This window comes from Felis catus, chromosome C1 (assembly GCF_018350175.1).
Source record: "Felis catus isolate Fca126 chromosome C1, F.catus_Fca126_mat1.0, whole genome shotgun sequence".
NCBI lineage: Eukaryota > Metazoa > Chordata > Mammalia > Carnivora > Felidae > Felis > Felis catus.
The window spans coordinates 203,271,594-203,284,780 of record NC_058375.1 but is presented as its reverse complement, the minus strand read 5'-3'; the positions used below and the strand labels follow the sequence as shown (position 1 = coordinate 203,284,780).

Genomic DNA, 13,187 nt, shown 5'->3' with positions numbered 1-13,187 from the left:
CTCACCCCTCCTCCTTCAGGCTCTATCAGGGGCACCTGTTGGCAACTGTCCCTCACCCTGTCAGCTCTACCAGGACCAACAGTCATGAGGCAGGGGCTGCTTCCCCCGTAATGCCCCACAACTAGCATCCTTCTGTACCAGGGCTGGGGAAAGGGCTTGGAGATCAGCAGCAGAACAGGGGAGCTGTTGAGAAGTCACATGTCCTTTTCCTTCCTCCTATCACTACCCACCCCCCCCCAACCCAGGGCCACATTCCCAAGCCATGACCTGTGTTTCCCAGCACTGCCAGTGAAGAAGGAGGAGGGGACTGGCAGAGGAGGGGGGCCCACCATTCAGGTTGGCTGTCTTGAGGTGGGGGTGGGGAGGCAAGTCGGAATGGCATTTAGAGAACATCTGCCCGGGCCTTGGCCACCAGCTGATGCTGAGACCACAGGCATGGGCCCTGAAAGCGGGAGCCCCCTCCTCTCTGTGGTGCCTGGTGACCTCCAAGGTCACCTCGAGATTGGATGGCGCTGCAGGCGCTCAGGGGCCCAGGAAGGGAGAGCAGAGACTTAAAGCAGATTGGCAAGGTTTGCAGGGAGCCTCAGAGACCCCTGGTGGTGGCTTGGGGGAACTGCACCCTGAGGGCATCCAGCGACCAGGTGAATCAAGGTCCTGAGGCCGCCCGGAGACACTGAGCAAGGATCTGTCTCCAGCTCCCAGAACCTCTGGGCTTCCACATCAGGCTCTGGTGCCACCCCACTTCTTACTGATCCCACCACCCAGACCATCTTTGTAGCCAGTCCTGCTCCACCCACAAGCCTGGCTCTCACGGTGGGAAACATTCTTATACCAGCCAGGAAGTGGGTATAACCTAATATGCACATATTGGTTAGGTGCTGCCACATGAGTGCTGCCCCTACACACCCCACCACCCCAAAACATGCCGACTCTGTGCACACGTGTGGCCTTTCAACACTGCTCCCAGGTCAGACTCACTTGATGAAAATACCACTGTGAGGGAGCCTCCCCAGACCCGTGCATCCAGCTCAATACTGGTCCCAACATCCCTTGAGATGTTCTAAGGATAAATATAGTCACAGTCACCTACATGAAAGGCCTTCTACACCAGGGCTTTTCAGCCACCCACATCAGGACCACCTGGGAGCCTGTTTAATCTATAAATTCCTGGGTCTTACTCTGAAGAATTAGATGTCCTAAAATGGGGGTCAGGAAAATACATTTTAAAAAAGCACACCAGGTGATTCTTATGCACATGAAAGTTTAGGGACCCCTGTGATCTTCATGGAAGAACAACCCTGAGAGGTGAGCTCACCTTACTTGGCCACTTATCAGGGCAGGGATCTGAATAGCCCAAGTGCTTCCCACAGGACCACCTGGCCTCCCACCTTGAGCAAGGTTCCTGACTCTACAGCAGTGGTTCTCAAAGTTCACGGGGCATCAGGATGGAGCTTAAACCACAGACTGCTGAGCCCCAGCCCCAGAGTTTCTTTTTTTTTTTTTTTTAAGTTTATTTATTTATTTGGAGAGAGAGAGCATGCATGGCACGTGCATGTGCATGCCAGCCGGGGAAAGCAGAGAGAGAGAATCCCAAGCAGGCTCTTTGCTGTCAGCACAGAGCTCGATGCGGGGCTCAAACTCACACACTGTGAGATCGTGACCTGAGCTGAAATCAAGAGTCTGACGCTTAACTGACTGAGCCACCCAGGTGCCCCACCTCCAGAGTTTTTGAGGGAGGGGGCATGTTAATGTGCATCTCTACCATATTCCCAGGGTGATGCGGATGCTGCCGGTCTGGGGACCACACTGTAAAGACCGCTGCTCCATGGTTTCTTCTGCCATCCCAACCTCCATGCTTAGGCAGATCTTCGTTAGTACCCTTTGCAGATGCATGTCCCGCCCAGCCTCTGCGTGTCACCCAGGCTGTTCCAGGGACTGGGAAAGTCACATGGATCTTGATTCCCCCCACACTACTACCTCACACGCAATCCCTGCGGTCCACATAGCCCCAGACTAGCCAGGAGGGCCTCCAGGTGTGGCTACGATAGCTGAAAAGTGGACAAAGCATGGTCATGATTTTAGGAGCCTTCTGCCTGATAAGGGTGACAACTGAGACACATACACAACTAGTCTAGTGAGCACGAATAAGGTGGCAAGAAAAGGGCAGATCAGAGCCATGGGAGTGCAGAGAGCAGATTACTCTGGACTCAGGGAAGAGAGGGTAACTGAGGGAAGGGGTATTATTGGAATTATGAATTTGGTTGAGGGGTGCCGGGGTGGCTCAGTCAGTTAAGCATCCGACTTCGGCTCAGATGACGATCTCACGGTTCACGAGTTCTAGCCCTGCATTGGACTCTGCTGTCAGCACAGAGCCTGTTTCGGATCCTCTGTCCTTCTCTCTCTGCCCCTTCCTCAGTCGCTTTCTCAAAAATAAATAAACATTAAAAAAAAAAAAGTTTGGTTGAAGAAGGAAAAAGGGGGAAAGTCTTTCCTGAGGAGGAAACTGTGTGAGCAAATATTTGGAGAAAAAAAGGACATGCAGACCACTGCAGCTCAACTTGCTTACAAACCTGGGTAAAAGTGAAAGGAGTGAGACCCGACCACGTTAGAGTAGGTGCCTCTCTCAGCCTCTCAGCGGCCTCCAGCCACCTTGGGGTCATCCTCGCGGCCAGATGGCAGAGGCCAGCTTCCGGGGAGTGGCCTTCACTCTCAAGGCAAAGGGCAGCTCCCTCGAGGTTTCCGAGGGAGGGCATGACATGTGGGACTTAACAAACACTCAAACATGGCCCAGCCATTATTCGTAGCCCGTTCTCCACGGGCACTGTCTCAGTGGGCTCCTCCAGAGGTGATGCCTTTAAATGTCTGCTGTGGTCAGGCCACCATGGAAGACAGAGAGGCTGAGAGAAAAGGAGGATACAGGCCAGCTTGCGGCTGGGAAGGCACAGGTGCTGTCACGGGTACCGCCCCTTCCAAAGCAGAAGAGCAGTGCTGAGGTTTCTGTTTTGGTTTGCAAGGGACAAGGAGCAGAGAGAACTGGGGTGCCTGGGTGGCTCAGTTGGCTAAGCGTCTGACTTCGGCTTATGTCATGATCTTGTAGTTTGTGAGTTCGAGCTCCGTGTCAGGCTCTGTGCTGACAGCCCTGAGCCTGGAGCCTGCTTCGGATTCTGTGTCTCCCTTTCTCTCTACCCCTTCCCTGCTCATGCTCTTCTCTCTCTCTCTCTCTCTCAAAAATAAATAAACGTTAAAAATTTTTTTAGAAAAAGGGGGCAGAGAGAATTTCACACGGTCGGCCTGAGCTCACCATAGAAACAGTTAATTCCCTACATGTGACTATTTGGGGTTGCTCTGTGTTAGACAGAGGGTTGGCACTCATGGTAGACTAAGTCCCCATTCTTCTCATGGGCTGAGTGTGACAGCCCCCACTCTGAGGAAGCAGCCCTGGGCAGACACCCATCACGGCCAACCTGCTCCTGGTAGACAGGAGTGGGGAGGAAGGGCTGAGTCTGGCCAAGGGACCACACTGCTTTTTTAGATGCTATCCAACCCCCCTTCAAAGATGGACAATGGGGTCACATGGCATTCCAAGATCCCCTCCATCGGCAGCCTCTGCCTTCACAGGGGAGATGCCATAACTCTTCAGCAGCCCTGGCCAGGAGAAGGGGTAGGAGCAGACACTGTTGCCTTTCCTTTTGTCCTCATGACCCGCTATAGCCAAACTCTATTCTGTTGTGACAGTGTCAATCATATGGTGGGACCAGAATGAGCCCTGAAAAGCCATATCCTCTGGCCCAAATGTCCTTATCTACATTCTCATCCCCACAGAGCCTCATAAATCTTACCAAGTAAATAGCCCAGTAGATATAAGGACCCTCACCTTACAGATGAGGAAACTGTGGGCAGACAAGGAAACATGAAGAGGCCAAGGCCTCAGCTGGAAAATGCTAGAACCTTGGGCTCAAATACACAAGACCTGTGCTTGAGGGAGGACGAAAGGAAGCAGAATGGAGCCCCCATGTCCCCTTTTGTCCTGACTAGCACCCAAAGGGCCTCCTGTCAGAGCCTGAGGTGCTGGACCACAGCCACAGCAGAGATGGGGAGACAAGAGAGGAAGGAGAGAACCCCCCATCTGACCCACCCACAGAGGGCATCAGCAGTCTCTGACCCCCCCCCCCAACCCGGTATGAGCTCACAAGCACAATTCTACCTTCACCTTGAACCTGTCCAGAGTAGCAGGGAAGGGGATGGTAAGGAGTGTAGGCTTGGGAGATCCAGGGACAGGGCTTCAAAGCATGACCAGCCTCCAACTGACCGTCTGCTCCTAGAGCTGAGCACCCCAACAGGGAGGGCACTAGCCACTGAGGCTACTTATACGTATATTAATTTAAATGAAAAGAAAAATCACTTCCTTGGTCACACTAGACACATTTCAAGGGCTCAACAGCCACATGTGGCTAGTGGCCACCATACTGGATGGTGCACATATAAAACATTTCCATCACCACAGAAAGTTCTATTGATCAGCATTTCTCCAGAGCAATTTGCTCAAGTTTTCCAAGTCTCAGCTTCCTCATGTGTAACGTGGGCATAATAATAGAACCTACCTCCCGGGACAAGAGTAAATGTGATAAGCCAATCAACACAGGCCCTGGTACATATGAAGCACTGACTAGAAGCTAACTCCTTGTTCTTTTCATCTGCTATCCACCTAAGCTTATTTCCATCACCCCAGATCACCTGTTGCTTACAACATTCCTAGGTAGATTGCAGGTACTCAGTAAAGGCTGCTGGCCTAGCGCTAGCTCCACGTCACTTCGTTCTCCTTGTTTCTGTCTTCCTATCTGTCAAATGGGAACATCGCCACCTATCGTGTACCTCTCCAAGGGGTATATACGGTGCAGTGTAGCTCAAGTAAGAGAGGAGATGTGAAAAGACACTCTCCAAACACACAAAAAACTGTTCAGAGAGATGTAGAACTTGGCACCCAGCTGGTACTCAATAGATGCTTGTGTGACAGATGCAGGCAGCTGAGAATGCTTCACTTCAGGTAAGCATATTTCTCACGCTCCCCAACCACCCGCTGCAATACACACACGCCCTCGGGAGAACGACTGTGGTCTCAGCAGTACCCAGTGGGCTGGGGCAGGCTGGAAGGGACATGGGGCCGGGGTGGGGCTGCCGGAGTGGAAGAGAACCAGACCCTGCCCCTCAAACCACAGCACACGAGCAACTACATTGCCCAGTTACCCATTCCCTAATTCCCATGGTTCCCAACCGGGAACTGAGATCTGTGGGCTCTCCAGAACAGGCCCTTTTGGGGTGGGCATGCCAAGAGGGCACTGCACAGTCAGCCCTGGTTGCCAGGGTCCTGGGGTGGGTGGTTAAGGAACGAGAAAGGGAGATGGTTCCAGGAGGCCGCTTCCTACCAGACACTACGCACCCCCTCCCTGGGCGGGCTCCCACCGCCCTGCAGGCAGCCACACTGCCAGGCTGCCCGACACTCTTCCTTAGCCCCACCCCCTCACTGCACACAGTCCAGGCCCGGGACCCCGCCCTGGCCAAACGTCGTGCCACCCCATCGTTCCAGCCACTCTGTTGCTCTCCAGGTCCACTGGCCCTTGTCCAACCACTCTGGACCAAACAGTGCCTTGTAGGGGAAGAAAGTCTGCTTCTGCCAAGGGAGTCCTGGGGCCGAGTCAGCATGACTTACGGGGGCTGCTCTCTGGGGGCAAAGACACTGACTAGTGGCTGACTAATGAGATGAAGCTTTTCCGACTCCCCATGGCGGGGGGTGAGCAGACAGATGCCACCATAGGCTGAGGACCCAAACACTGGGAAATATAGAGGGGCTGGGGCTGCGCGCCTGGCAAGAGCAGGGGAGGAGGCCCCAGGGCACAGATAGTCTGGAGAATGGTCAGAAAAGGAAAAGGCAGCTTTCTGGAGGCTCGTGGAGACCTGACCTCCTGTGCACAACGGCACCCCTTAATAACGCTAATAGTTAATGTTTGTCTACAGCTTTACAGTTCATAAAGCTCATTCACACATTTACTTTTGTTCGTGAAGATGGTATAATTATCTCTGGTTTACAAATGAGGAAACCAAAGCACAGGGAGGTTCAGTGCAACAAACACAGAGCTCCCAGTCAAGTGCTGACAGCTGCCTTGCCCCAAGCCTCTTTCCCAACCTTAAAAGGCTCCCAAATGGCCATAAGCCAGTAGCGGGGCACCCCCCACCCCCTTACCAGATCTCAGCCTAAGCCAGGTATTGACCAGAGTCCTGGAGCCAGCCCCAGGGCCCCTGAGGAGAGTTGGGAGCTGAGTCAGAAGCCAGATCCCAGAGGTGATGGAAGGCCGGAAACGTGCCATGGAGGGCCGGGCATGATTCAGCGTGGTGGGAGGGGTGAGGAGAGAGATTAAACATGGGCTCCTGGGAGGGGTGTGTATGCTAAGGCAGACGAAGACCTGCTGGTCTGCAAAGCCAGACAGGTGCAAACAAAAGGATCTAATGCAGGACCGGGGCTCAGGGCAGATCCCACCAAAATCACCGTTATGGTGAAAAGTGCGGGAGCCCCGGGACCACAGCAAGACAGGCTCTGTAATCCTGCCTCCTGTCGAGCTGAGTGAAAGAAAGGGACAGAACAGCGTGTGCTGTCCCCCCTCCAGGCATGCCCAGCCCCTCCCGCTGCCGCTGTAAATCTGCCTCTCAATCCAGCATCCCATAACACTGACTGACTGCTCTGCTCCATGTTCTAGGACCTGGGTTCCTCTGCCCTGCAGTGTCCTCCAACCTAGGTCCTCTGATCAAGCTTGGTGACCCAATGGCAACATCCTTGAGGATGGAGTCTGTGTCTTTCCTTTCTACCCAGCCTCACCTACCCCTCCCCCACTGCCCAGGATCAGCACACCGTTGCGCCCATCAACCTGAATGAGTAGAACTAACCACACACACTGACGCCAGGCTGGCCCTGCCCCGAACCTGAAAGAAACCGGGCTTACACCCAAAGGAAGTAGTCCAACACCAAGTGAGGGCTTTTGTAAATATAGAAAACAAAGCAGCCAGAGCTACAGCCATCTCCAGAGCAGTGCTCTCAGCTGCCCCCTCTTTAGGGCTTTGGGTTCAACAGGAGCGAGGGAGTGGGGAAGGGTCTTCTTTTTACTTCAGACCTCAGAAGGCTCCTGATGGCTTTTAAGCCCTCTGAGCTGGGAGGTTCTTCTTCTCTGAGACTCAAGGATAAGTTGCTTTCCCCACAGGACCATTTTCAGGGAAATGCCACCAGAGGATGGCATTTAGAGGATAGGTAAAGACAAATTTCAGTGACTTCATGAATTGGCCGGCCTGGTGTGTGCCTTTGGGATTGCGGCCCCCGCTCTGAGGCTGGGCCACTTAGAATGCTTCCACCAGAGCAGGTGACATCTAAGAACAGACTGTGCACGCTGGTCGAGAACCTGAGCTCTGGGCTGGGAGTGGGAAGGGTCACGGCTCATCCCGCCCGGGGCCCCACAGGCTCCCTACCAGGTCTCACGGCCAGCGCGGCAGCACAGCGGGCCTGACCCAGCTCGTTGGTGGCGGTGGCTGTGTAACTCCCGGCATCGGCCGCCCGGGCCTCCCGGAGCAGCAAGGTATGCCGCTCTCCTTCAGCCCGGATGAGAAGGCGGCCATCGCTGCGCAACGCAGACCCATCCTTCTGCCAGGACACTGTGAGGAAGGAGCGGAGTGACTGGATGCCATGGCCCACAGCAGTCCACTGGAGCAAATCTCCCCTCACCCCACATGGAGCCCAAACCCTAGGGAATCCTGAGGACTGCCCCCTCACTCACAGAAGCCCAGGCCTGCCCTCTCTCCTCCCAGGGGGTTCTGGGAAAACTCCCCTAACACACACACAGGAGTCCAGCCAGCCCCATGGGGCAGATGTGCCTCCTCCCCTTCCCCTCCCTCCGAGGACTGACGGGGGACCTCCCGCTCCCTGTCTCAACCTTAGCCTGGCCCCAGCCCTGGAGCTCACCTTGGGGCGGGGGGTTGGCAGTGATGATACACTTGAGCAGTACATCTGCCCCTGGAGCCGCTACCACATTCTGCAGAGGGATCTCAAACACAGGGGCCTCCAGGGGCTCTTCTCCAGCGGACACATATGAGTCATCTGAAGACTCTGCCGGAGACATGGGTGACGAGGTAAGGGGATATGGTCCCTGTGGGGATGACTCAGGGGGACAGGGGATCGTGACAGCCTTGTATCTTAGAAAGCCAAACCCAGAGAGAAGGGCTTCCAGAAGGTGGGGTTTGGGGAACAAGGACTCTCACTCCTGAATGTCCTGAAACAGGGAGGAAAAGACAGAAGAGAGGTTCTCAAACAGGACAGGGCAGCCAGGACTCCACATTAGCTGGACTTCTCAACTTCAGCCACAACGACTGTGGTTTCTGGAAGAAGTCTTGCACGTCTTTCCACAAATCAGTCATCAAGGGTGGTAGATCAGGCCCTGTTTTAGGAAGTGCTCTGAGTGCACAAGGTATTCCCAGCTGCCAAGGAGACCGAGTACAAGCTAATAGCAACCCAAGCCTTAAGCAGTAATACCGCTGTCACAGGACAACATGTGGTAAGTTGCCAAATTAGTGATGCCACCGGATTCAAGAGGGAGCAGCACGTGGGTCCAGCAGCCGTCTGAGACGCCTCACGAATCAGTGTCGATTCTGACCATCCACCAAACAGTAATACTGTACCTACAGTGCACTAAGCTCTGTATGAGTACCAGGAATACAACAAGAAAGAAGAAGCACTCCCTGCTTCCAGGAAGCTTGTACGCACGAATATATCCTCCAACCCCACTGCAGTGGATCCCTCTACCAGAATGGCCAACTCTGACATTCTTTAAGCTAAACAAAGCACAGCGTAGGTAGCCAAAAGAGCAGCGAGACTCCCAATCACACTGTTTTCCAGCTCCATAACCTTGGACAAATGATATAACCTCTCTGCGCCTCAGCTCTGTTATCTGCAAGGTGGAGCTGATAAGTAACACTCAACATCTTAGACAGCTGACAAATTAAAATAAAACAACATCCCTAAGCTCCCAGTTAATACAACACCTGTATTGTGGTATGCAACAATGTGGCCAATAGGGCAATGGACAGGTACCTAATTATTTTTTAAAACTTTGAGATGGTAATACTTAAATTAAAAATAAATTAACTTTGATGAAGAAAAATACAAGGTGGTAAGTGAAATGAAAGCAACTCTGACGAGGGTCCTGGGAGCAGTGAACACAGGCATCTGGCCTGGGGAAGCAGCAGGGGGTGCGAGTGAGTCAACGATGGCTTCCTAGGTCTCCATCCAGGAGTGGACCCCGAGTTGATGTTCAGGGTGAGCAGAATTAGCAGCAGGGGCATTCTGGCTGTTGGCCACCATCCACAGGACGACTGGGAGACAACACACAGGCTGGCATGTATCTACGGTCAGCATAGCCACACAAGGACTCAAGGATGGGAGAGAGGCAGCGAGGTGATAGACCGGGTCAGATCTCAGTGGCCACAGGTGGGTCAGGGGATGGCGCTGGGATGAAAGGGCACAGATGAGAGGTGGCTGGCCCAAAGCTCGCCTGGAACAGGGGCCTGACACATTATTTATTGAGATGGCTTTCCATCTCTTCCCCCACAAAGGAGTGGGGTTTGGAGGGGCTCCTTAGATTCCCAGCAATGCCTCCCACCATGGTTAGGTCCTTGACCCAGCTAGCTGGCCATTGGACCCAGGGCACCTGCGGCAGGCATCTGGGCACCTTTCTTTCTTCGGCTCCCCCCAGCCTCCACCAAAACACACTCGCACTCTGCCTCACCAGCAGGCAGGTTCCAGCACAAGGACCTTCACAGACCTTCACTCAAACTCGAACCTGGTGCTTTTCCCTGTGAAGCCCGCCCTCTCAACTGTCCAGCAGCATCGCTCTCCCCAAACGTCCTCCCACCCAGGTCTCACTCAGCACCTTCTCAGCCCTCGCCGAGGCCTTACCGAGCTCAGGTGAGGTGGGCCGGGCACGGCGACCTCTGCCCTGGCTGCGGGCCCCTCGGCGGTCCCAGGGCCCCCAAGGACCGTCCTCCTCCGGTCCTCTGCGGAGCCTCTTCTCGGCCTCAGGCCCCGCCCTGTTCTTCTCCAAGGTCTGGGGCACAGCAGTGCTCTCCTGGCCCGGCGTGGCCCAGGGCAGGAAGCGCACGGCCTGCGTTGGGGGCTCCCGCTTCCGACCCGGGGGCGCTCTCGTCCTGGCCTCGGGGGGATCGGTGGCGGCGGGGGGCGGCACGGGACTTCGGCACTCCTGGATGGCTCTGCTCCGGGTCAGCGGGAACTGGTCCCGGCGCCTGACTTCCTGCTGCGGGCCTTCCCCCGGCTCTGTCCTGCCCGCCGGCCCGCGGCTCCTGGGCCTCCCCTGTTCGTCCCCGAGCTTCCCCGTGACGCTCGGAGGGGGTGGCTGGGCGGCGGCGGGACTCTCGGCCCGAGGGGTCTTGGGAGTGGAGGGCCGGGAGAAGAGCGGGGGCTCGCCAGGCTCTCGGGGGGACGGGGCCCGCTGCAGCGTGGCGCGCAGGGACTCGTGAGAGCGCACCAGCTCCTCCCGCGACGTGGAGCGGCGGATGCGGCCCAGCTCCTGGGCAAAGCGCAGCTCAAGGTCACAGGCCGGGCTGCGCTGCCGCGTGCGCTCGTCCAGCGAGGCCGCCTTCTGCTGGAACAGGCGGCGGCGCTCGGCCACGCTGCCCCCCGGCGCCCGAAGCTCCTCCTGCGAGGTCCCGGGTGTGCCCCAGGGCGCTCCGCCGTCGGATTTGGGCTGCTCCAGTGAGCGGGCCTTGCGCAGGGGTACCCATGGCCGCAGGGGCGCCGGCGGCGAGTCGCTGCGCTCCAGGCTGCGCCGTCGCTCCTCGAAGAACTGCAGCTTGTCCAGGATGCGGGAGCCGGCACGTACCAGCCTGGGCGAGCGGCCCAGCGCCGACAGGCGGCCAGAGGCCTCGCTCAGTGGTGTCTGGGGCCGGGACTCTGCCGTGCCCGCCAGTGAGGGCCCCGACGACTTGGACTTTTTCCCTCGCTTCTCTTCTGCGGTGGCGTCCTCCGGCAGCACAGGCTCCTGCGTGCGCCGGTGGGGCGATGTGGGGGTGGCGGGGGGCTGGGCGCTGGGTCCCGGCGGGGGCCGCTTACCCACCCGAGGGGACGGTGGGGGCAGCAGCGCGGATTTGGAGGGAGGCGGTAGGGCGGGGCGACGCGGGGCCTCACTGGCCGGCTGAGGCTGAAGATCAGGCTCCTCCCTGTGCAATCCGCTCTGAGGGACGCTGCTGCAGAACCAAGAGGAAGAGGGGTAGGAGATTTAGGGATCTCCCCTCCTAGACCTTCAGCTCGTCATAGGAATTGGACGGTGGGGCATGCTGGGAAGGCTTGGGGGTGACATGGGTCAGACCCTCTGCCCCCTCCCCCCAAGAGGAAGGCACAGCCATAGCAGGTGCTGGGGAGAGGCTGGCTGCCCTGGCACCAGAAGACTGGTCTGGTGGCTGGGCCCAAGTACAGACTCAGCATCCCGGGCTCTGGCCAGTCCCCTCCCCCCAGCCCCGGAAGCTGGGAAACAGCAAAAACAGAACGGAGCGGTGGGAGAGAAAAGAATGAGCTTAGGACCCAAAGGATGGTGAAGAAAGGCAGGAGGGTCGGATGGGGAGGGGCCCTCTCAGGAATGCAGCCTCCCACTCATTCCTGCCCCCAGCTGGCCCCCGAAGCCCTGCCCATCCTTAGCAGGACATACCCCTTTCACAGTGGCCTCTAGAAGAATAGGCACTAGCCTTCGGGGGGCAACACCCTTATCCCAGGGACTACCTAGCACCTACTCAGACCTAAGCCCCTTGCCAGTGCTGACACAACGCAGCAGGTGGCAGCTGAAGTCCCTGGGGTGGGAGACTAGAATACCCAGGTTCCCATTCTCTTTGATCAATCTGCCCCCATTACAGGCCTTTGACTTCCTCCTGCCTCTGGGAAAATTACCTTGAATCCTCTGAACCCCCTCACCCACCTCCGCCACCTTCCTCCCACCCAGCACAGAAGCTCCCCAAAGGGGTAGGCTCTGAAATAACTCAGCTCAGAAATAACTACTGCGTGGGCCTGAAGAGGAGGGTGTGGGAGAAGAGGAAGAGGGAATGAGCTGGTCAGCTCAGAGTACCCCTCTCACCCACAGAGCTTTTGATGCCCCAGAGCTGGGCCTCAGTTTCCCCTATCTGGATTCTTGGGGAACACATCAAACAGAAGGATTGGCAAGGAAAGGAATCGGAGATATTAACATCATACCTGACTCACTGGAGAGAGCTTACTAAAAACTTAGGAAATGGCTCATTGAGTACTCACTGTGTGCCAAAGCGTGGACTAAATATGCTTAAGGTGCACTGAGCCGCTTAATCCTTACAACAATCCTCCGAGATAGGAAGCGTTACTGCTTCCATTTACAGATGAACAAATTGAGGCTTAAAGAGGAAAAGTGCCTTACCAAGGTGACACAGCTAGGAAATGGCTGGTATCAGGACTGAAACCCAGGTGGTCTGACTCCTGAGCCCTTATTCCCTGCAAACGTCTAGGATTCTGAGGGCACAGAAGGGAGGAGAAATAGGGTACCAGCCACAAGCAGAAGTTCTAGCAGGTGCCTGAGTGTACGGATGTTTCAGACTACCTGGGTCAGCCACCCACACTGCAGACCCCACCTCTGACTGCAAGGGGGGGGGAGGGGAGGATGATGGGTAGAAGAGCAATCCACAGTGTCCTGAGGGAACAGAATCTCAGCCAGCCACCTGCAGGGAGGCAGAGTTTACTATGGGGAAGGGACAGCAGAGAGCAGAGTCCCTGATGAATGGCCTCTGGGAACTGGGTAAGGCATTGGAAAGAAAACGGGGACAGCAGAGGAGGCCTCTTGCTGGCAGTTCTGAGCTCCAGGCCAGCCTCTGTACCACAGACACCGCTAAGGAAATGGGTTCCTCTGAAGTTGCCATAGCAACTCCAGGCTTAGGCTGAGGCCTGGCAAAGGAAGGCAGGGAAGGAAAAAGCGAGTCCAGGGCCCAGGAGTGCCTGGTTAATGCCAACCAGATAAAGCAAGGGAGCCTCCCCTGCCCCAGACCTCTCCCCTGCCTACCGCTAGCCATTCCAGCCACCTTCAAAACAGCCTCCCTCCACCAGGCTCCTTCTTCCTCCTCCATGATGG

At 56.2% G+C, this 13,187-nt stretch overlaps 1 protein-coding gene across 14 annotated transcripts in view; it reads right to left on the bottom strand.

Moving 5' to 3' along the window:
* The window catches only part of SPEG (striated muscle enriched protein kinase), a 56,658-nt gene that overhangs the window by 31,879 nt on the left and 11,592 nt on the right, over positions 1-13,187 (bottom strand). For 12 of the 14 annotated variants that reach the window (XM_023259689.2, XM_011285666.4, XM_023259691.2 and 9 more), the window contains 3 exons: positions 9,989-11,292; positions 8,000-8,143; positions 7,510-7,692 (listed from right to left, as the gene is read on the bottom strand). In XM_023259689.2, coding sequence (XP_023115457.1) covers positions 7,510-7,692; positions 8,000-8,143; positions 9,989-11,292 — 1,631 coding nt within the window. Of the gene's footprint in view, positions 1-5; positions 2,367-7,509; positions 7,693-7,999; positions 8,144-9,988; positions 11,293-13,187 lie in introns of those variants that run through there. The other 2 variants (XM_023259694.2, XM_045034520.1) reach the window with 2 other exon arrangements.